The following is a 24,378-nucleotide window of genomic DNA, read 5'->3' as shown; positions in this document are numbered from 1 at the left end:
CAATTGATAAAGACAGGATGGTACCAACAGCCATGGCTAATTATATCAGGTTATTGCATTTGTACCCCTCTCCGTTGACATTTTCGATGATAAAAATAAAATGGGAGCCAATCAAATTAATTTATTTTATAAAGATATTTTGTTTATTTTTATTAAAAACATTGATATCCTCTTCCGCCGCATTTTGGGAATTGATAATATAATAAAGTGGGGATATTCAATAACCTGGTATATTTAAGTCATGGCAACATCTATACTATCTATATATTATTATAGGTAAATAGATATATTCTACAGTAAATAAACAAATAGAAATAGGTACAATGGATAAACTCGTTATTAATTAAATATAATAATAGTTTTATTATTTGTTAGGTTAGGGTCAAGTTTATTAGTTCGTTATCAAAGATAATGTAACATCTATAGATAAATGATTATTCAATAAAGCCTTGATAATAGGCCTAAGAGGCTAAGCAGCTGACTTCTGAGCTTCAGAAGCTGTGAGGTGAATCTGTGATTTCAATCTTAAATTTAAACGAGTAATTATCATCATTCATGAAGTTTATTATCATTTATCATGCTTCGTATCCTAATAGATGAACCGTATATTATATGTTTACATGATAAATGTATTCTATAATTCATGGCCTTCTTGAAAGACTAGTGGTCGAGTTTAAAACTACTATTTACATCTTAGTCTATACAATTTTCTTTGTTTATAATTTATATTTTCGTCATACATAACATTATTAGCAATAAAATATTTTTTATTTAGTTTATTTAGTTTACTATAAATTACAGAAAAATGTCGTTGTTAATGCCATCACGAGAAATCACAAGAGTTTTAAATGTGATTGGTGAACTATTTCAGGAAGAAGGTATACAGATTTGTGTTAAAGAATCATTCAAAGGTGGTCTTATAACTGGAATTTCAACCATAATAGGCGGTCTACTTGGTGGTAAAACTGGATTATTAGCCGGTAAGAAGTTTTAATGTTACATTAGTATAAAATATATATTAGTTGTTATTATGGATTAGTTAAAAATATAATTGCTGTATGGGTAAATCATATTATATTAGTATATTAAAATAAGTTGGATACATTAATTTGGTTTTTAAAAATTATAATAGTTATTCAACTGTGAAATTTTGGTATGTATACAAAATAGTGATGTGATTTTTAACTATTTATTAATTCTGAAAATGTATTTATTAAACGGATAAGCGATGATAATTTTTTACTGTAATAGTGTACCTTATTTTAGCTATTAAAACTTTGAATCCTGAATTAATTATTATACATTGTCATTATTTTTATCATTGTATATAATATATAGATATTTGTTGTTCTTAGTTATCTTATTTTATTTTATTAAATTTGTTCAATTTATAATGTCAGTATTGAATATTGATTTAACAGTATGCTGTGCCAATCAAGGCAACTAGAACTCTTTTGATGTATTATACCAGGAATAGAAAATATTTTTCAAAATAATAATTAAACTGTATTTCTCTAAAACTGAAATACCACATTAATTTTTGAGATAAAATGTACTTGGTTGATCACCTCTAAAGCCATAGGCTGTGCTGTTGGGGAAAATTCCAATTACTGAAAAATATGATTAATAAAAATGTTACTTATGTACTATTTTGAGTACAATTAATTTTTTTTTTTTTAACATCTATATATTACTAGCTGTTTGTGTACTCAGATTCATAAATACAATTGCAACATCATTAATGTAATAACAGCAGTGAGGTGCAAAAATTCACTTCTGTGGTAACTCAAGTAGAAGTGTAGTAGAAAGTGCAGCTCCTTTGGACACGTCAGAGTTCAAATCTCATCTGAGCTGTTAGTCTTTTACCTTTTATTTTTGGCTTAGTGTATTGGTTGCATCCCTCGTTACTCGATTCCCAATAGATGACCATTGCAATCCATACCATATTCCTACCCAAGCTTTTCAACTTACAGGCAACTTTCCAACAGTTAAAAGTCTAACTTAAAAACCCCAACCAAATAACAAGCGGTCCGAGTTGCCAAAGTTTGAATAAAATGTATAATTATAAAATTACATTCAGATTTTTTAACCTTCTTCCAATATATATGTAACTTGCTTCTTTCTACATGCTTATTGTCCATATTCATGTGTTGAAATAATGTTTAAGCAGGAGTTTAAAAATAATTTTTTAAACATTTTACTATTAGAAAGTAAAATGGTTTTATGTGATTCCCGCATTATATCTTTAAAAGATTATTCTGCGAGCAGTTTTTTATTTTTTTATTTTTAAAAATAAATTTAACACACAATAAATATATATTATTATATGTAATCGGGTTTAAAATTAGGTTGCCAACAAATCAAACATGGTTTATCTGTCCGGATACAAATGTTTTTTCTAGACCAATTCTAAAATGTATAATGGAATTGATTCCTAAGTCCTATGTTCAAAACCATATAATAGTTATATGTTGTGTTACCTACTTGTTATTATTAAATTATTGGATACTTGTGATCAAAATTAGAGCTAATTAGCTTAGACTAAGTCTAAAACAATTTTTTATTATCATAATATTAATTATTTACTTCTATATAATAAATCATTTTTATACATATAGGTGGACTTGTGGGTACAGTTGCTGCCGTAAGTATGGCTCCAAACTACAAATCTCTCTTAGAAGTCATTCATGAATTGGATTATGAAACTCAAAGAAAAATGTTTGATGCTATTCAAAATGCTGTACAATCTGTTGATTTAAAAGACGTGGTGAACTTAACAATAACATTAGCTGCCAGTCAATCTATTAAACAAATTGTAATAAGGGAAACAATGAACTTTATACAAAATGAGTTACAGATGGCAATCGCTTCCAGTTAAATTAGTTATTTTAATGTACAAATATTGACTGTCATAATATCAGTTTAATAATGTAAAAATAAAACATAATTATTCTTATTGTTTTTCTGAAATTATATATTATATAAAAAATTATAAAATTATAAAGGATTTTTAAAATTTAACCAACTTATTCAGACATTCTTTCTTCAACATCGTCTTTTCTTGTTAAAATATCTAAGTCTTCATCATCAAAGGTTTCATACGACATATCTTCACTTAATGAACCGTTGTCATCCAAACTATCAGTAAGATCATTTAGTGTTGACATCAGCACGTGCATTTGTTTTTTTCTTTTATCTAATTTTTGATTTAACTCGTATCTGGTCATCTGAAATTCAACATCAGTTATCATTAAAACTATAAAAAATAATTACCAAATAATTTACTTTTAATGCTTGAAGCTCGTCTTTTAAGTCGTCTAATCTTTTAGCGGTTTCAGTTCTAGGTGGGTGTTGAATAATAAGTTTGGCAAGTACATCATATTCCATTCGGTTTCGTCTAATAGTCTTAGCTTTTTTTAACTCTTCTTTGGCACACTCAATCTCAAGTTTTGTATTATCAATATTATGATCAATCTCGCTTGACATATCATCATATATTAACATTTCTTGAGCATTCATTTGCGATATTGCTTGGGATTTTTTCATTGCGTGTTCACACAAATTTAGATGAACAAACATTTTTTCCATTACTTTATGACTAAACAAAAATGTAATTTCAATATAAATAATAAAAAAATAAAGTTGGTGATTAAGTACAATAACTCTAGATTGAGAATTTATCGGTAAAAAACCTGTATTACAATGGTCTGTGGCGTTATTTGTGGGATGTCAAGATAGCATTATATCTGTTCTCTTTGGTAAATGTTAGATAATATCTGATCGAGTATGAGCTTTATTGCAAGTTAAATTATTTATCAGGCCATCCTAGACTTTTTTTCATCTATATATTAAGAAATTGAAGGGAATATCTTATTTGTTTTTCAATATACCTACACAGTATTTGACATAATAGTACTGTTGTTAAAAATTCATTTTTAATTTTTTTTAACAGTTTCTAGAAAATATTTGTAAAAACATATTATTAGACAAGTAACCTTTCCAAAAATTCGTTTAGAAAGTATTTTTAATCTATTGCAATTTGACTATACTCTGTTTCAATAGAAAATAACCAGTGTAGAAACTAAAATGCTTTAATTTTGGTTGTGTCAGTGCAGTCAATAGTAATGCGTTTTAATTTCATCGCTGGTTATTCTTCTTTGAAACAAGGTATAGTTCTTTTTCAAGAAAAGAACTAACCCTTGGGCACCCATGCCTTCTCCCGGATACCCCCCATCAATATTTAGAAAAAAACAAGTTCAGAGTTTCAAAATGTTTGATAAAAGTGTTAATAAATATTTTGATTATTTTTGGGATAAATTTGATAACATAATTAAATTTAACATAGTATTATAGTTCTAAAATATTATTTATAATTATAATATATAAATGTAAATAAAGTTCTTTGTAATCTTATAATAAAACAGACAAGTCTGAGCATTATACAGTTAGTTTAAATTAATAAATGACACTTAGTACCTTTCAATAGGATCATTGTATTTTGTATTACACCATTTTAAATATGACTTCAACAATATATTCAACCGTCTATCGTCACCAATTCCATCACCATCAATCAGTAATTTACGCCAAATAACTTCTTCTGCAATATTAACATATTATTAATTATTTTTAATTTACATATAAAAAATACGGATCTTAAGACCAACAAAACTTAAATACTGGCCATCACATAATAACAGACGTTTAGTCATACTAGAGTTTGTTTATAATCCTCTTAAATCTATCTCATCTATCAACACACCTTTATTATTAACTCTAAAGAACAACGAACAAGAACACAAATTGTCTTACAATTACTCCTAGTAATTATAATAAAGAGCAATTCAGGTCTATAGTTAAAAGCCATATCTTGCTCAATATATTTTTTGAAAACAACTACATGACTCTGTTGTGTAAACAACATATCACAAACATACATTAAAAATCCCATTTTAGATAGCAAAGCATTAGCCAAGTGACAAGATTTTTTTTCTAAATAACTAGGTATTTAGAATCTATTATCTATACATGTACATAATAAATAGATAATAACAAAACTCTATAGATTTAAAGTGTTATATTACTAAAATAACCTACATAAAAACACTATTATACTTATTAAATTTTAGACAAGCCACTTCAAAATATCATTATAGGCCTTTCAGTTTGTTGCCATCAGAAAATGTTTTCTTTAGGATTTACTTGCATTTTAGCCCAACTAATGGGGATGCAAATAATGCATCTGGAGAGCTAAAATCCCACATTTACTTTATTATTATTTTGAGATTTTATGTTAGATATAGAAATGGGTTTTCACTAGGAAAGTTATAATTTAACTGACCTACTCCATTTGAACGAGACAAATTTAAAAAATACACATAAAATATTGATGAAAGATTTTAAGTGAGATATAAAATAAACCTATATTTGTATTATAAATATTATTGTAAAACACTAGTCAGTAACAAAATTATACATACCGTCATTCATTATAAAAAATATTGAGTTAACCAATGAACAAAATACTGTGTACAGTTTTCGAGTTCTGTTAAATGCGCTGATAATTTAAATTAAACAAATTTAATTCCCTCCACAATACATTTCTTAAATAAAGCAGTTGTTTTATTTCTCTTAAAATTTAAATGAACTCAATGCTCATTTCCTAATCATACGAAAGCCGAAAGAGATTAAATATAGTTATAATCACAAACACGGCCATAGATCTTATCATAGATCATGCAAGTATACACTGCGGTATAAACAAGCCATTGAGTATTTTTTTTATACCTCGGTTCTTCAGTTTGAAAAGATAAAAAAAAAATTGTTTTAATAAAAATATATTTTTACAACCTGCTTCCATAATTTACATATTATAATAAGCACAATCTTATTTGCGTAGTTGTGTTTATTCTGTGGTCGTGTAGGTATCTGGTTTAATATAATACATATAATATACCTGTGTGAATAATACCATTGGTATTATCATCATAGACTATGATAAATGATAATAATTAATAATCATAATATTATATTTTAAAGTTAAAAATAATGTGTGGCAATTGTCGGTAGAGACTATATTATAATTTAGTAGATTTAAAGCTTTATTATTTGTCGAAACAAGTAAGTGAAGATTTTATTGTATTCCTATAGACAAGTTTTTTAGGAAGTTTAATAAAAACCATTGTGAAAAAATGTATTAAATACTTTTTATTATTACCACTGAATCTGACTATTAACACTTATTTATTATTAATTATTTTAATTTTTTTGTTTTAGAAAGTAAAATGTCTGAGAGAAAAGTATTAAATAAATATTATCCACCAGATTTTGATCCTTCAAAAATACCACGTATGAAACTTCCAAAAAATCGTCAATATACTGTACGTTTGATGGCACCATTCAATATGAGATGTAAAACTTGTGGTGAATATATTTACAAAGGTAAAAAGTTTAATGCGCGAAAAGAAGATGCAGAAAATGAAGATTATTTGGGTATTCGTATTTATCGTTTCTATATCAAATGCACCCGTTGTCTACAAGAAATTTCATTTAAAACTGATCCTCGCAACACTGACTATGAAATTGAAGAGGGTGCTACACGTAATTTCATGGCATTAAAACTTGCTCAAGAACAAGAAAAAAGAGAAGAAGATGCAGAAAAAGAGGATGAAGCCACCAACCCAATGAAATTGTTAGAAAATCGTACACAACAATCTAAACAAGAAATTGAACTTATGGAATCATTAGAAGAGCTAAGAGATTTAAATAGACGTCAGGGAAATGTTGATTATGACTCTATGTTATTGAAATATAATCCAGCTGAGTTAAAGGAACAAATAAAAATAATGCAACAAGAAGAAGATGAAAAAACTGTACAATCATTAATAGAAAAAAAACGTAAGGCTCAAGCAGATATTAATGAAGAAAAAAGTGAAAGTGTTATAACTACTACATTATCCCAGCCAGTTGCAAAAAAAAAAGTTACTAAATTAAACAGCTTAAATTTAGTTAAAGTTAACAATACTGAAAATAAGCCTAAACAAGTATCTAATTCATTATCACTAATTGGTAACTATTCTAGTAGTGATGATTCAAATTAATTCCTTCTAGTATCGATTAATTTAATTATAAATACGGCAATACAAAATAATTATATTTTATGATTATGTAAAAAGATCGTCACCACTTTACTGCTACAATATTGATAAAATCAAATGACAAATATACAGAATTCAAACTAATGCATGTTTTATAAAGAACTTAAGATTCATTATCTATTGATCAGTATAAATTAAAAAAATTGTGTTACTTTTTTAATTTTTGTAAACGTTTATAATACATATAACTATATCATACATTTTTCTTTTAAATTAACTTTAATTAATTTTAACATGATAATTTGAATAACTTATGTGTAGCATAAAAAAAAAGTTTCAGTTTAATACATATTTATGAAGTAATTTATAAGTATTGATGTACATATGAAACGAAATGGCATAGTGACTGTAAGTGGTAATAAACATAATATTACTGTACATTTTTATCAATGAATTATAAAGTGTAAGAATTGATAATTAATTTAAATTGTTTTTTTAATGTTAGTTTATTTATTAGAGGAGCGCTGAAAATTTTAATGACTAACCTTTTACTTTTTTTCACAAAATTCTGTTTCTATTTTTTTCTAAACATTTGTCCACTTCTTAGTCTAATGTCTACTTTTACTCTAACATCAGCCTATTATCTCATTTCTTTTTCTTGTTATGTTACGATTCCCAAAACATCTCTAGCATTCTTATTCCTAATGCAATTCATTTTTTACTTTTAATAATATTAATTCCCATTTTTCTATTTTTTTTTTTTTACCTTTTAGATTAAACGACTGGTTGGTATACCAACCATTAGTATACTAATGAGTAATAATATGCTAGACAGTTTGTTTTTTGTTTATCCTATGGCTTACCATTTTACCCTGTTCATGTAAGAAATCTCAAATCCCCTACAATCTCAGATGACTAGCTCAACTTTTTAGTACATCTTCATGCACTTTTTTTGCATTTGATTAACCTTGGAAAATTCAAATTTTTTATTTAAAAAATTTTACTTAACTAATCTAAGTTTAAAAATATGAACTAATGTTAATCAAAACATTAAAATAATTAAATGATAGTTTACTAATTTTGAACTTTTAGGTATCTTAGCTTAGGCTCATGTTATAAGTAATGTCTTTTGCATGATATAATATAATTATTTTGTTCCAAATGAAGTTAAAAATAAGTTAACAGAATTTCATATTTTTCATAATTTTGTGGTAGTAACAATAAATAATTATATGTTGGCTTTGATAAAACCACTTTCAAATTTCAATTGAAAATATAAAAATGGTTAAAACCTAAAATTTAATTCTTTGATGCGAATCTAGAAAATAACCTATTAAACATGTTACTTTTTTTCTAAGAAAATAATAATAGTTATAAATTGGTTAAAGTTTGTATAGGGTACACTGTAAAAAAAATGTAAATATTTTACAGTCTAGTTACACGATACACCTACATTGAGTATCATAATGTATATTTTGCAATTGGCTAAGCCAATAATTTGTAAATGTAGGTGTAACCGTAAGTATTTAAAATAATAGTAATTTTGTGGTTTTTGTTTCTCAAATACATTTTTGTTAAAATAAAATACTATTTAAAACCCTTAACCATAAAAAATTATATACTCTCCGCGTATACGCTGTATTTTGGTTACAATGTTGTTATCTTCAGCGCAAACGTCAGACTAACATTTTTATTATTTTTCTTCAATATGAATTTTTTTTGAGATTAAAATTTTTAAGTTTAGAATAGTTAACTGAAAATTTTGTTTCGCCAATGAACTCTGTCAATATTAAACATTTATACATATATATGTATATTTTTTTTTATTTTTATGGTCTGGCTTTGTAAATAAAAAAAAATGTGCTGAAACAGTAAGAAAAGTGACAGTTGCAGCACACTCTCATCAGTTTGTCAGACTTTTATTTTTTGTTAAAAAGTGAGCCTGATGTATTAGGTTGGTATCAGCAATCATAGCCAACTAAACGGGGTAATTCGGTAAATAATTTTTACATTTTACAATCTACAGTTTTCTTTGAAGCATTTATTAGAATTAAGTGCTTTATGGCACTCCCCGCTGCTTTATATTTTCTGTGCTGGCAAGGAGTAAATACAGAGAAAACGTTTTAACGTTTTGGTTAGTTGGACCAGAGTGGGGTTCAAATCCATTTTCCAAAAACTACTTTTATTCAATGCCCGTCAAATAATTAACATAATCAAATGAAACCATATGGCAAGAGACTTTATAATTATCTACTTATACCTTCTAATTACCAGGAGACCTAGGACTTTTTTTTTTTAAACAGTTTTTTTTTAGTCATTTTGATCACTAATTAATAATTATTATTTTTTATGACTAAACCTAAAGTTATTTATATTAATATAATTAAACAATATTTTTTGTCAAATTATTGATTTATTTTTTAATAAAATATAATGAAACAAATTATGAATTAGCATTTGGTCCTCTCCTGCGTCCAAATGTTTGAACAACATTGACAAAACGTCTGTTGTATTGAATACGTCTTTTAGATCGTCCAGTTTTCTTCTTCTTCTTTTTCTCAACTTTTTCAACCTTAGGCGTTTGTCCCTTAACTTTACCAGCACGTGCTAGAGAACCATGGACCTTACCTAAATAACACATGCAAGTATTAATAAAAAAATTAAGAATAACATAAAACAGAAATAAATTTAAATTTACCTCCAAGTAATGGAACAATAAGATCAACATTGAAATTGTTTAACTCTCCAACAACTTGATAGTCATTAAGTGGTTCACCTTGGCAGTATAAAGAAATTACGTTTTCATCAACATCTTCCAAGAGTGCTAATTTAGCCTAGAACATCAATGAAAACATTAATTTTAAGTTTTTAACTAATATTAGTTTAACAACATTAATTTAAATAAGGCCTGGTTAAACAATAGTATTTCACTGACTGTTTAACTAATTTAACTAGCAGATATAATAAACTTCTTATTAATCATTTATCAGAAATAGAATAAATACTAACTGACAAATAAACTAAAAATGATTTAACCTTATCAGACCCAGCAACATTTTGTGTTAATTTTTTTTCAATTTTATGTTTTATTGTAATCTATATAAAGCGTACAAAATATTTTTAAAATTTTTTTACAATTATCTTGTAAAATTCTTGCTAGTACACTATAGTGTACCCTAGGTCTAAATGGATGTTACTATGGATTAATAAATTCATTTATTTAAAGTCGGTACACTATAGTGACCCGGGGGTCTGATAAGGTTAAACAAAACGTCTTACAAATAAAAATGTATTGATATTTGAATATATTTAAATAATGAATAAGAAAAAATTTCATTACGTTTTAAATGTAATACAAAAAAATATATATATAATAAAATAAACATTTGAAGGGCTGGAGAGAAAAAAGACCAATGTCACTTTTCTTTCATTCTGAGAAAAACATGTTTTTAATTTCAAAACGTAATACATTTTGCCTGTATGCCTAAACTTCCAGCGGTCATTACTCTAGACTAATCCGTTTTTTTTCCTGGTTCGAGCGCATAAAAGATACAATAAGTCAATACAAATAATTTGATACCAAAATCTCATTTTCAAAAAAAAAATTAAAATTGATCTTTTTTCCCCGCAGCCCTCATAAGTAATAAAAGATTTCGGAACAAATGCACTTTACCACCCCACGCCCGAATTTCGTTTTTTTTTCTTCAATTGATTCGTTTTTCAATTCTGAAAACGATGGAGCAAAAAAAAATTTGCGGAAACGCTTAGTTTTAAAATTACAGACGTTTAAAGATCGCCGATATCGACATACGCGCGCGCCCAGCGCTGCACGTCTACCAGCGGCCGCCGGGTACTTCATTCGACGATCGCCGCTCTTGACATAGCGGGCGTTCGTTATACTATTTACGAGCGACTCCCTTGTCTACTTGCCTCCCACCCGTCGTAATCTTTTTTTTTTTGTATTTAGTATAAGTAAACATTAGTTTTGAAATTACAGCTATATTCAGGTTAGACAGGTCAATTAAGTTTTAATTAAAAAAACTCATAATTAAATAAAGCAACTCCCTACACCTACCGGCTTCGGGAGCCCACTCGAGGCTCTTTGGGACTCTTCGTTAGGATGGGGGGGTTCACGACCCCAACCCCCCAGAGGGAAAAATAGCTCACCTAAAGGGAATAAAAAAACTAACCTGAAACTGCCCTGAAAGCGGTCAGCGACCTAACAAGACAAAACCTAGCCCAGTGTCCCGCTATGTCGAGAGCGGCGATCGTAGAATGATGTACCCGGCGGTCGCGGGTAGACGTGCGGCGCTGGGCACAAGCGTATGTTGATATCGGCGATCTTTAAACGTCTGTAACTTCAAAACTAAGCATTTCCACAAATTTTTTTTTTGCACCATCATTTTTAGAAAAAAAAAACAAAATTCGGGCATAGTGTGGTTAAGTGCATTTAAGCCAGGATTTCAAATAATTTATTTAGTATACAGTAAACAAAACAGCCAACATCCACTAATGACAATGCATTATGACGGTAGCAACTTTCTTTTTAAAAGTATAATATGACTAACACTTTAAATAAACTTCATATTATAACTGATATCAGGTGAAAACCGGTATAAAAAAAAATTATCACAAAAGTCAAAAGAATAAAGACTGCTGCATGTATTTATACTTTTAAACTTGCGCAATAGTAATTGCCAAAATTAAAGTAGCTATAACTTGATATAGAAGAGTGCATAAGTCACGTTTAAAACAATATTAAAAAGATAAAACACTGGTACATTAAGAGCTTCGAACCTATATGTAATATTTTAGACTGTTTTAATTGCTACGTGCAAATATAGCATATATAAACGAAAAAAACAAAATACATTTACATGAGCTGTATAACAAATTTGTTAAAACTGTGTAAAGACAATAATCATTTTACCTTAATTAGTGAAATGTTTTCAGCACCTTCGCACTCCAAGGCATGGGTATTCTGGCCTCTTATGAACAACTGCATTTTTGAAATACTGAAAAATTAATATTTTATGCAATTAAAGAATTTTAAAATACTAGTGCATACGATGTTTATTATAATTTTTGAGGTTAACAATAAGAGTGCTATAGAAAACTAGGCCTGTAGTTAATGTTTTCATACTAGAATTTAAACGTATTAACGACATTCTAAAAATTACTTACCTAATTTGAATATATTTGTAAAAAATACAATTATTCTAATAGTTTTAACTCGAGAAATTGGATTATTGTGAATGCCAAATGGACGGCCTAAAATATTTATAATATCAGATCACCGAAAGCATTAGGTGAAAACGTTTTGCCAAAGAGAATTATGATTACTCGAAAACGAGGTAGATACATAATATATGATTGCCAACATCTATACAGTGCTGCCTACTTAAATGAGTAGACTGGAGTAACATGAACATATTATAAAATATTGTATTCGCATAAAATAGATAAATCAGAATGGACAGAGATAAGAAAAATTGTATTATACTATTATCCACCATTGACCATAGGCAAGCGGCGAAAAATAGTGTTGTGTTTACTATGCAATAATTGTCCAGAAACTATTTATTATTAACACATAATAAACCAACGACTATATATTTTGTTAAAAATTATAGTTTACACATTACAATATAATTGTGTACCTTCACTTTCACCAAAAAAAAAAATTTACAGACTAACCCACACTTCATGATTAGTAAAAAAAAATAGTTTCTAGGATAAACATTTAAAAAGTTATCGAGTTTTTTAAATTGGTTTATCAAAAGTTTAAAAAATATGAGATTTGATTGACCCAACTCTCAAGGTACAAATGCAAATCATCAATTTTTTATTGATTGCAAATAACAAACTCTTATTGAATAAAATTATAAATTAAATACATTTTATAAATACTAATTCAATTATTACTAAGAACAAGTATATTTTATTAATTTAAACGTGTACATCAATGGAATATTTGCAATAAATTAAAATTGGTAAAATAATATATCATCCATTTAAATTAATAATTTTATGTTATCTTGCCTGTATCATAATATATTTGCAGGAACAAAATAATAATCACGATTTTTTGAAATTTAAAAAGTTTTAATGAATAAACTTAATAAATTATAACTAATAATTTAGTACATAACTATTACAAAAAATTATATCAGAAAAAATATTTTTATCTTGTAATGTGTATAAGAAAACAGCAGCTTAATGGTTTTACATTTATCGAGTCAAAAATCATATTTACATAACAATACTGGTTTTTTGTAAGTTAAATGTAGTATTTTTTTTTACAACAGTTACTCATATATATTATATAACAAAGAAACAAATACACACATATATATATATATAATAAAAAAAATGAAGCAAATGGGTTGTAAAAATACAAGAATACATTTTTAGAGTAAAAAAATTCTTGTCAACGACAATCAGGGCAATACCAATTACCTTTCGGAGCAATTGTGATGCCAACACAATCAAAATGAAACCATTCCACCCGACAATTTGGATTATCACATGCAATCATCTCTGATACCTCGTCATAAGGACATCTACAGTGACAATATAACCTTTCAGTACTTTGTATAGCTTTCTGCTCAGCGAATTTTGGGAGTTCTATAACTAAATTTCCAGAATCACTGTCGGTGTCATTGACAACAGGTGGTAGAACAGATTTACTAATTCGAACATCTACAATAGGCCTTGATTGTTGTACTGCTGATATATTAGACAAATTAAGTATTTCATGAGGAATTTCAGACTTGGATTTCCGTTTCTTTTTGGGTGGTAACGTGTGTTGAAGGTGTGGAGTTTCAATCAAAAATGAATTTCCGTTTGCAATTTTATCTTCATCACTGTCATAACCAAAAAATTTTCTTTTTTTTGGTTGTCGCTTTGATTGACGAGTGTCATTAGATGACATACTATGATTGGATGTGTTTATAGCATTTGTAGAATATAAAGAAGAATTTACTGAAAGTGGAGAAGAAGTATATGGCAATAAATTTGTTTTTGATATTTGTAAAGAGTTTTTAGATTTTTGAATCATCTTTGGTTTAGATTGACGCTTTGTAGGTCGTTTTTTGCGTAACGATAAATTTAGTTGTTCAATTGTACTCGAACATGATGAAAAAAAAGAATTGTGAAGTTCATACTGATTATTTGTGCTTGTGTCACATTTATTATTAACATCATTAATGCCATTTTTGCCATTACACAATTCTGTAGAAATTTGGGTAAAATTGTTTTCAACAGATTGCTTACTTAAATGAGGTACATTAGTACTATTAAATAAAGATAAGTTGTCATGTTTCTTGGGATCAGCTGTAGATTTATACTCGTAATGGTACAAATCACTTGATTCGCCATTTTCTAGTATTCGAGGCTCTAATTCAATATATTGGCTTGAAGAATGAGATAATTTCAATATGCTATCATTAGATAACAATACCGGAAGTGTTGATTCATTCTCAATATGAAACGGTTCACTCCTTTTATCCTGTTCTGCATTTATTTGCTGTGGAGATTCTATTACTGGCACACTTATATCTGGACGTAAAGGTACTGGATTAATATCATAATAATCTTCATTATCGGTATTTGAAAATTCACTCTCTAAATCAGATTCCACAGCACATAAATTAAAGTTTGCTATTTTTTTTTCACTTAATACTTTAATTTTCTTAACCTTTTTTTTCTTTTTGTGTTTTTTTGGACTTTCTACAACAAATTTCTTATCTTCAGCATCAGAATCACACGAAGATGAACAAGATGATGAACATGAACAATTGGATCCACACGAGCTAGACGAAGAGGATGATGATTTACAGTGTGATGAACATGAAGATCTTCTACAAGATGAATTATTGAAAGAATTGTTTAAAATATGTTCACTTTCGTGGACTGTAGTAGTTGCTTCTTGACAATGAGGAGACTGGAGGCGGTCAGCTTGACTAGTCGATAACAATGTGTAATCATGATCTAATAAGGCTATGTGAACAAGTTCCTTTTTCTGTTTACTGACATAGTCCCAATAGTTTGTAACAGAGGGACTCGGAGACTCGGCAGTTTTATCAGATTTATACCTAGGTGTTTTGTCGGTTTCACTGTCAGACGAAAGATTCAAAGGGGGCAAATTGTAGTTATCCCCCCTTTTCTTCTTCTTTTTCTTTTTTCTTTTAATTGGAGAAATTAGTTCCTTGTGAATAATTTCATGTTTAGCAAGCAATTTTTTTGTAATAAATTTGTTGTGGCAAATATTACATTCATATGGAATATTACCAGAGTGCCATCTTTCATGTACTCTTAATGATAATGCATTCGAAAATGTTCTTTTACATTCATCACACGTAAATATTGCTGGTGGTACACAAAAATGATATGTATACGGCCATTTTTTTGTTAAACATAATTTACATTCTTTACTGTCTCTATTGTGTTTCCAAAACATATGTTCAAAAATATCTTTTTTACTTAGATAAGCTATGTTACATTTTAAACACATGTGTCTCATCTTATGTTTATTTACATGTAGCGCTAAAGTTTGTTGATTAGGGAATATGTCCAAACAATAGTCACAAGCATTATGAGCCTTTCTCATATGTACCATGCATCTAAAAGCAGATGGAATTTTACCTTGACCGCAGAATAAACATCGAAATGATAAATTTTGCCAAACACCAAGATCAGCACCAGGACATAAATGACAATTAAGTTCACCATAATTAGAAAAAGTTATTTTACACATAATACAGTCATAAGTTTTTCTTGAATGAATACTACGTTTATGGGAATTAACTTCCTTCATATGTTTAGAAGTAAACTGACAGTTGAAACAAAAAAAAGTGTTGTCAAACGGCACATAACATGATTCATCAGTTGAATCAAAATTTTCTGAATTAAAGTAAACATTCTCTAATAAATTTAAGTTAGTTTTTAATATATTAACAACATCATCAGAAGATTCGTTTTTTACTGTCATAAAACGATGTTTATTTATCATGTGTAGTGCAAGCTCCTTGGCATTAACAGCAATGCAGGTTGAGTTATGACAGTAAACGCAGGTTAAACAAGATGTTCTGATACATTCTTTTAGTATTAAATTTAAATTAATATCCGTTAGCTTTTGGTCCAGCGTTAAAGCCATGACAGGAAGTTCATCTTTATTTTGTTTATATGTGACAACACTCTGTGATGTATCTGGTCCGTTAATCCAAGGATTTTTTTCTGATAAAACCGTAGATATACTTTTGATTCCCAATTTAAATTCTTCTTCAACACAGTTTAATGATTTACAGTTTATAGTATCTTGACTTTGTACAGTATCACTGTTAGAAGTTAAATTTTGCAATGCAACATTATTATTTATATTCATTATACTATTTTGTAGTAGTGGAATAGAATTGGATTGATGGGTATCTAATAGTTTCACAGTTTTATTGTCAGTCTCATCTGTAATAGAAATATCTGAACAACTTAAGTCTTGTAAAGTGCTTTCAGTTAAGTTTTCAGCTTTAATTTCTTTAATGGCTTCATTAATAATGTTATTAACAATTTCAGCAATTACTATTTCTAGAGACTGTTCAGACGTTTTACTACCTAAAACTACATCTAAAACATCAAAATTATCTAAAAGTAATTCGTCATCATCAGAACTACTTTGAGAAAATTGAGAAAATGTTGACGATGGTATTGGAAGTCGAGACATGGACACCGGTTGTGCAAAATATCTTTTATTCACACACTCTCCAAATGCATCTTGAGCTTTATGAATATCATCTGAAGCCACCAGCTGATGAATATCTTGTAAATGACTAATCAAATCTTTATGAATTTTAAATCTAGCTCTACAAACTATACAAAAGTATTGATGGTGAGATTCTTTAATGTGTTCAAACAATTTCATCGTTTGGAAATGTTTTCCACATAAGTCACACTTACTGGTACTATTACACAGTGAAATTTGTCCGTATTTACCGTTGGGTCTTTTTACTTGTTTATAATTACTTGCCCTTATGCTGTTATTTAAATTATTTCTCATGGCCATTTTTAAAGATTAAACATGGATATTAAGAATCTTTTCTGTGAATAATGTGTCTAAAAAATCATATAACAGTATTAGTGAGAAATAAACATATGCACATACAAAAAATTACCTGCGTTATCAAGCAGTATCTTGTTATTCCAATAAAAAAATTCAATAGGCTTCAAAAAACTGAAACAAACAAACAAATTAAATTATATAGTAATACAATTTTTTATAATAAATATTTATATACAGTTAAGAAAAAGCGAGTAACTATCAACATCAATACAATAAAAGTAAAATAAGAGGCATGGTGAAGAACAGTGGTTACTTCAGATGACACTGGTCACCTGAAAATGAATTTTCTATTGTTGAGTAACCACTCAGAATTTTGAGCGGCAACTCATATAGTATATTTTAATATTATGTCTATTAGTGAAATAGTTTCCTAACAGTTTTATAATTTGATTTTATTGGTTTCTTATCATATTACATATATACGGCTTTCAAAAACTTTTCCATTAAAATGTAGTAAATCGACTTAGTGCATTTTTTATTTACAGCCAGAATTTTAGTAGCACAACTAGGAGTAGTGGCACCATTTTATAAGAAGGGGCTATTCTAAAAACAGTATTTTATTTCCCATTTATAAATATGTATATAAGTATCTATGTGTATACTGAAGTGTGTTCATACATATGAAAAACGTGTACTAAAAAAAAAAATTAACATTTAAATTCATTAGTTAAATAAATGATTTGAAAAACTATGTATTTTATTAAAGCCAACTTAATTCTTTTTTTCAGTTAATATAATATATTGTACTTATTACAAGTTAACTTTTAAAGTTTAAATTTAGGTTCTTCTTATAAAATATTTTTTTTTTTTTTAGAAAAATATACAATCTGTACAGTTAAAAACTTAGTTAAATAATATATGGTATTACAATAAGAAAGTCATATTTGCTGTGTATGGTGTGTTTAATGATACTATCCAATGATGGAACTCCTATGGCTGGAAGAGACAACAAATTTTGACGAAAATGATATAGGATGTTTTATTAAGAACGTCGAATAGCCTAAAGCAAAAATCGTCATAACTTCTAAAATGTTTGTGCTAGAGAGCCCAAGTTTTTGTCGAATGATCCTAGAACGCCTGGAATCATCTGACAAAGATGTCTCCCTAGCACAACAATTTTAGAGGTCATGACGATTTTTGTTACTGGCTACCCGGCATTCTTAATGAAACACCCTATAGTATAATATTCTAAAAGTTAACCTAATTTTTTACTTGTAAAATAAAAACAATTAAAGGGATTAAAATAATAAGGTTCATTTTTTTTTAATGATAAAAACATTTTGTTCCAAAAATAATGTATTAAAATGTTCTAAAAGGCATAAATTAACTTTATAATGTTTTTAATTGACTTTTTTTTACCAAGCTTAAAAACAGTTTAGCTTGCAGAACAACATACTTGTAATCATATTAATCCACAACGCGGGGTAAGAAATACCCCAGTCTCACTGTAACTCAGATAACAAATGTACGCAGGCCAAACTTTATTAGAATGAGATAAAAAATTGTGCAACTAACGATAGGTTAATATCAATTTGTTGTATTAACAAAAAAAAGGAAATATTGGCTTGGTAACACTTTTTATCCTTGCTTGTATAATAATATACAATAAAATCAAATTGCATTCAAAAACATGCAACTTTTAAGTTTAGTTTTATAAAAATATTTTGTAGTGTTATTGAATTGTTTATAGTTTTAACCTTTAGTTCAGGGTGTATGTCAACACAAGTGGAAAAACTGCTCAAGATGTGTGGCTAATATAGATTGAAAGGGTAAAACATTTATTTTGCCTAGGGCAATTTTTTAGACATTCAAGTTAACTAATCCGTTTATCTTTAACATACCATGCACCATAGAGATTTGCCTTACAGATTTGTATGATTTGTAAAATTTTTAAAAATAAAGTGTAATGAAATAAAGAATCTGTGTTAAGTACAACTAGAAATGTTTCTAAACGGTCAAAAAGAATGAATAATAAAATAAAAACAATTTTAATATGCTTTTTAAATTTTTAATAGAAAAAAATTACAACTTTTTTTTGTGTAAATGATGTTAATATAGACAATTATTATTTGTTGATTAGTTTTAAAAGATAAAATGTAAATTGTATGATCAATTTAGAAGCTCCTGTGAGAAAGTGCCTACATTAAGATGAATTTGGACTTACTCTCTACGGAGGAATACCTAGATGAGCATTTTAAGAATTTTTTTAATAAACTAATTGTTTTTTAGTTTCTCTGTAAAATTGGTATTTTGGATGGGAGCTTCTCAATTTAATTTAATACAAATAAAATCTGTATAACAGCATATAACTAATTCATTAGAATAAACAAGATTTAAATGGAATCATGATGGCCATTAATTAGCAAAGATCTACAACACAAAAGATCATATTTTTATACAAAAACACTAAATTAATCAAAATTTGAAGTATATGTGTCTTAAGACCAAGAAGTAAAATAATATAAGCAACAATAGAAAACATACTGCTTGTTTTCTAAACTTAATTTGTACGATGCTAATAACGATAGAAGAATTTACATATTATCAACGTTATAAGTTATAACAATAACAGCTACGACAAGATAAAATATTCACAACAAAATGAACTACTCACAATATTTAAGTTTTAAAACGATCAAATAATTTGTTTCCTATATAATAATAATTGGCAATTGCCTGGTGATAAATTATCATATAATAACTACAATCTACAAACGATTGATGACTAATTGTACGAGTTCTTAAGGCAAAAATATCTACCTGAGCATGACGAAGATTATATTGAAGATTGAAAACAGTTGAATTTTACATTAATTCAATAAAATAATTCTTCGGAACAGAAACTAACAAATATGAGAATTTTTGTTAACAAACCCGTTGTGTTATTCCAAGCAATAGATATCCCTGTTCTGTCTCGAAAATGGCGTCGGTTGACAACATTTGAATAAACACGACTTATCAAGAGCCACTGTTGTTTATTCAAGTTCACGAACGTCACTTTTTCGTTTTAACGTATAGCAACTTATCTTTCACATCTACAGCTTTAAGATGATACGAATTTAATTAAAAGGCAAAAAAAAGTATGTATAATTTTCGTCGATACTTAGTCAGGCGCTACCTCGTGCCTGGCCTCTTTTTTCCAATTTTTTATTATTCGTTGGAAAATTTTAAGGGTCTTTTGAAGTTATCAAGATCGTTTATCATCACAATTTTGATTTTTCAATTTTATTATGATACTCATTTATTATTTAGTTAATATTTTGCAAAAGTTTCTTTTGTTTTACGGGGAGAATGTTTTGAGGTTATGATATTTTACAGAATAAAGGGAAGGTGCATAAGGGAAGAGAGGTTACAGGTTTGGTAAATGGTTACTCTTGATAAAACGTTGTGGTTGACAAGCGTGTGGTTAGTAACATATACGGCATACCATGGTTACCAATTTACAGAGAGTCGCCTATTAACTTGATAATATATTTTTGTGGTAGAGGCGTAGGACGAATCGGGGGCAGTTCTTCCAAAAAATGATAAGTGTTCTTCCAAAAGATAACACAATTTTTATTTTATCAGCGTGACCAACCCCGAAACACCAAAATATAAAATCACATTCTACCAGAATAAAAGTAACTAAAATATAACCAACGTCTATACATACACTATGTTGTACTAATTTGTGTGACAATATTATTACATCCTATTTGAATAAAACTATTAATACAAGTAAATTATGTTTTACAGTATAATGGTAGTCGTCTGAAATCATAAAAAAACCTTATCAGTATGCCGGGTCCACACAGCGCGAACAATATTAAAAAAAAAAATACACGTTGTTTTTTGACAATTTCCAAACAATTTTGGTTTTTTCAACAAAATGTTCTGTTTTTTAAGAACAAAACCGTGTCCCATTCGTGGTGGGAAATTTTAAAGATGTTTTACATTTCTATATATTTTATACTATTTGCCAGATTATTTGATGTGTCTTAAACTATTACATTTATTATTTCTATTATTACTATTTATTATTTATTTAAAATGACTTATCAAACTTTATGAATTGTACTTTATAAACTATACAATTAGTCTGACATGTATACTGTGTTACTGTATTACTGTTGTTAACTATAGGCAGCTTGTTAGACAGAAGTCTATATTGTTTTTTAGAAATAAAAGTTGTTTTTTCTTTGTTAGCTAAATTATATAATGTGATTCACCAATTTTGTCTCATAATAATTTCGATTAGGTAAAATTATTTTTTAAAACATTTTTGTTTGTGTTTTTTTACAACTGAAAACATGTTTAATAACCACTTACTTTTTTGATAATTTTATACTAAATAACATTTAATTATGATAAAGATTCAAAGCTTATTTAGTATATTGTATATATTTTTTTATAATTTTATTATTTAGAAATGCATTCATTTTTAAATGTAGTTTTTGACACAATAAAGTAAAAGTAAACCAAATGTATTTTTTCTAAATCTATTCTCATAGACACGTTTACTCTCGATAGCGAGTGATTTGTATCTGTATATTGTGTTAAGTGATATTATATAATGTGTTCAAATGAAGGATGTTTAACATAATATTGATAATCTCACCAACATGTAAGCAAGTTTGCATCAATTTACATTATACGTTTATTAAGTATGATGTTTATACAATTACGACCCTAATTTGATCTTTTTATTAATATAACAGAATTGTTTAATCTAGTTTACAATAATTTTATATCATGTCATATTCTTATTTATTTAGCTATTATCCTATGCAAAAAAGTACAACAATTTGTTTTCTCTTCACAAGTCTTTATCCGGCAGAAGGTTGAACCTATTAGGTTCACTTTAGACTATATACTTATAATGTATATATTGATTGGTGTGGAAACTTGAAACTTAAATATATGTTTTATTCTAGTTATTTGTGTTATTTAAACTACAAGTATCATATGTTCCGTTTTCCTTGCTCTAATATATCCTTTAGATACCAAATTTTGTTAATAATATATCTTTTAAGAGATAAGATTGAAGATAAAGCTCATAAGCTTCTACCTGTATTTTTTAACTACAGAATACATATGTAAGATGTGGTAAAACTTATTTATACTTGACAGCCAAATTCTGAAATCATTAACTAATTTGGGTAAAAAGTAAAAAAAAATGTTTTATTTAAATAGTAATATAAATAGTTTGGGAGAAATTTCAATAAAATTATTAATATTTTTTACCAAATAATATTAAATTATAATATATACTTATAAGTTAAGTATATACTATATTATAATGTAATTTATTATAGATTTTACATTATATAATTTTACATGTATAGTGTATACGATTTTAATTAGTGAATTGATAAAGATCTAACTACAATTTGCAATAAAGATAAGAACCTAACTAAAGGCAATGTTTTTGATATTAAAATACGACATTTCTCTTTGGTGAATGGTGTGGTATAATACTATAAAATAAAAATACTATTTGATAACAATGATGAATAATAATAGAAACAAGTATGTAATACAATTAAATAACATAAGTACTTTAATGAGTTATTTAACTCTTTAAAATCCCAGAATTTATACAAGATATTATTTGGATGATGAAGGAGAATACAAATTAATGAAAGACTTACTTGATCTCACATCAGAGTAAATTGTAAAAGGAAGTAGAAATTAGTAGGTTAAAATAAGAGTTCAAAAAATGAATAATAATAATAATAACGGCTAATCTTTCTAGATTTTTATCTGAATTATTAAATACAAAGATTTCTTAAATATTATTTATTAATAGTAACCTTAAGAAAAATACTTTATACATAAGTAGTTTTTGTTTTAATGTCCGATTATACATTACAATAGTCTGTGATTTTTTTTAAATGCCCAAACAGTTAAAGCTATACTTTAATTCTCAAGCAAACATTTCTGCCCAGTATTGTTCTCTCATCAAAAAGAATAGAGTGGATTCATAGATATTTACAATTTTTAGAATTTGGTGTGAAGCAATTAACTAAGCCAAATTAAATGTAATATTTTCTATTTTTAATTAATTAGTCAGTCTTGATTTATATTCTTCTTTGTTTACAATCATTTGTATTAATTCCTTTGTAAGAATTACTGGTAATTCAAGAGTTCTTATATCTTCTTTAGCTTTTATAATATTCACTAACTTCAATAGACATAACAGTCGTAACTCCATAGCTCCAGGCATTTTTATTATTACCATTGTTCTTAAGGGAATACTAATTGGGTGGTCAAATGCAAGGCGTCTATGTTCTTCTACCCATGGTATTGCCATAAATACTTCTTGACCATTAGCTACCATTCTACTTTTCGATATACATTCTCTAAGGAAAAACAAAGAAATCAAATTTATTATATACTTTAAATTTAATAATGTTAAGTATAACAAACCTAAATATCCATGGATGTGTAGCATATGTATTGACATCTAAAAATTGACCTGGAGGCAATATACAATATGGTTTTTCCTTCTTATGAAAATTAATCCATACAACTTCTACATCATAATGTGTATCATTTTTAAACCGTATGTATGCAGGTTGTCTGTTATAACGTAATTGATCATCCATTAAAGCCATCATTACCAAAACTTCTGTTCAAAACTGCATACTATAAAATAATTTTTTTTTACAATTTTTAAAATCGTAATATTATTAAAAGGGTATTGGCTATTTTGATAATTAAAAATAATTTGCGAAAAATCTAACTATAGGATATAACATATAATGATTTCTGTGTACGGACAATCAGTAATAATGGTTCATTTTAAGAAATATAATAAATAATAATTAATACCTAGACAAGTATAATATTATGAAAACATAATAATAATTATTGAATTGAAACGCTTTATCAAACCTTACCACTTTTATCACATATTAAATTATTCTGGGGATAGCACCACTTCTCCCAAATTCCAAGAACCATTTTTACCAATGACCGGTTTCTTATCAGATTTTTTTAACTTCACTTAAAACATGTAACCTTCTTCTAGCTAGTTTGCAAACCTAGAATATTTTTGGTTTAGCGGAGTACCGAGTGAATGGATAACGCCGAGCGAGTACCCAACTCTCGGTGACTCAAGATTAACCCTTAACAGGTATCACTTTTTTTTTCACACATATGTGGTATCGTGGGGTCTTAACAAAC

The 24,378-nt window shown here is 27.5% G+C and overlaps 6 protein-coding genes across 11 annotated transcripts; 2 read left to right on the top strand and 4 right to left on the bottom strand.

Annotated features, from left to right (window-relative positions):
* The first annotated feature begins 375 nt into the window (after nucleotides 1-375).
* Nucleotides 376-3,025, top strand: LOC126839349 (protein C19orf12-like). 4 transcript variants are annotated; one of them, XM_050574629.1, is made up of 3 exons: nucleotides 376-505; nucleotides 802-980; nucleotides 2,619-3,025. In XM_050574629.1, the coding sequence occupies exons 2-3, from the start codon at nucleotides 806-808 to the stop codon at nucleotides 2,876-2,878; spliced, it is 435 nt and encodes a 144-aa protein (XP_050430586.1). In that variant the 5' UTR covers nucleotides 376-505; nucleotides 802-805; the 3' UTR covers nucleotides 2,879-3,025. The 4 variants fall into 4 exon arrangements, with proteins under 4 accessions (XP_050430586.1, XP_050430585.1, XP_050430584.1 ...); XM_050574628.1 differs by having other exon boundaries at nucleotides 400-539; XM_050574627.1 differs by lacking the exon at nucleotides 376-505 and adding an exon at nucleotides 546-696 and having other exon boundaries at nucleotides 872-980.
* LOC126839348 (THO complex subunit 7 homolog) lies at nucleotides 2,318-5,734 on the bottom strand. The gene is made up of 4 exons (XM_050574626.1): nucleotides 5,481-5,734; nucleotides 4,477-4,600; nucleotides 3,286-3,598; nucleotides 2,318-3,227 (listed from the first exon to the last, which is right to left on the bottom strand). The coding sequence occupies exons 1-4, from the start codon at nucleotides 5,488-5,490 to the stop codon at nucleotides 3,027-3,029; spliced, it is 648 nt and encodes a 215-aa protein (XP_050430583.1). The 5' UTR covers nucleotides 5,491-5,734; the 3' UTR covers nucleotides 2,318-3,026.
* A 156-nt stretch (nucleotides 5,735-5,890) lies between these two features.
* Nucleotides 5,891-7,342, top strand: LOC126839347 (splicing factor YJU2). The gene is made up of 2 exons (XM_050574624.1): nucleotides 5,891-6,120; nucleotides 6,277-7,342. Exon 2 carries the CDS (start codon nucleotides 6,285-6,287, stop codon nucleotides 7,098-7,100), a length of 816 nt encoding a protein of 271 aa, XP_050430581.1. The 5' UTR covers nucleotides 5,891-6,120; nucleotides 6,277-6,284; the 3' UTR covers nucleotides 7,101-7,342.
* A 2,148-nt stretch (nucleotides 7,343-9,490) lies between these two features.
* On the bottom strand, nucleotides 9,491-12,429 carry LOC126838250 (FAU ubiquitin-like and ribosomal protein S30). Its single transcript, XM_050572539.1, has 4 exons — nucleotides 12,282-12,429; nucleotides 12,028-12,112; nucleotides 9,796-9,931; nucleotides 9,491-9,725 (listed from the first exon to the last, which is right to left on the bottom strand). Exons 2-4 carry the CDS (start codon nucleotides 12,100-12,102, stop codon nucleotides 9,541-9,543), a joined length of 396 nt encoding a protein of 131 aa, XP_050428496.1. The 5' UTR covers nucleotides 12,103-12,112; nucleotides 12,282-12,429; the 3' UTR covers nucleotides 9,491-9,540.
* An 838-nt stretch (nucleotides 12,430-13,267) lies between these two features.
* On the bottom strand, nucleotides 13,268-20,499 carry LOC126838558 (uncharacterized). Of its 3 annotated transcripts, XM_050573066.1 has the most exons (4): nucleotides 19,972-20,499; nucleotides 17,264-17,322; nucleotides 17,049-17,204; nucleotides 13,268-16,961 (listed from the first exon to the last, which is right to left on the bottom strand). In XM_050573066.1, exons 3-4 carry the CDS (start codon nucleotides 17,152-17,154, stop codon nucleotides 13,528-13,530), a joined length of 3,540 nt encoding a protein of 1,179 aa, XP_050429023.1. In that variant the 5' UTR covers nucleotides 17,155-17,204; nucleotides 17,264-17,322; nucleotides 19,972-20,499; the 3' UTR covers nucleotides 13,268-13,527. The 3 variants fall into 3 exon arrangements, with proteins under 3 accessions (XP_050429023.1, XP_050429021.1, XP_050429022.1); XM_050573064.1 differs by having other exon boundaries at nucleotides 13,268-17,204; nucleotides 19,972-20,498; XM_050573065.1 differs by having other exon boundaries at nucleotides 13,268-17,204; nucleotides 20,086-20,498.
* Nucleotides 20,500-22,808: 2,309 nt separating this feature from the next.
* LOC126838423 (protein Vhl) lies at nucleotides 22,809-24,087 on the bottom strand. The gene is made up of 3 exons (XM_050572823.1): nucleotides 24,025-24,087; nucleotides 23,620-23,838; nucleotides 22,809-23,552 (listed from the first exon to the last, which is right to left on the bottom strand). Exons 2-3 carry the CDS (start codon nucleotides 23,808-23,810, stop codon nucleotides 23,252-23,254), a joined length of 492 nt encoding a protein of 163 aa, XP_050428780.1. The 5' UTR covers nucleotides 23,811-23,838; nucleotides 24,025-24,087; the 3' UTR covers nucleotides 22,809-23,251.
* Nucleotides 24,088-24,378: the final 291 nt, after the last annotated feature.

Source organism: Adelges cooleyi, unplaced genomic scaffold (assembly GCF_023614345.1).
Source record: "Adelges cooleyi isolate 19-005CV unplaced genomic scaffold, UGA_ACOO_1.1 ACOO_flye_CR_arks_rails_tigmint_CR_PRNA_30, whole genome shotgun sequence".
NCBI classification, from domain to species: Eukaryota; Metazoa; Arthropoda; class Insecta; order Hemiptera; family Adelgidae; genus Adelges; species Adelges cooleyi.
Note: the sequence above shows the minus strand (reverse complement) of the source record. Positions and strands in the feature narration are given on the sequence as shown.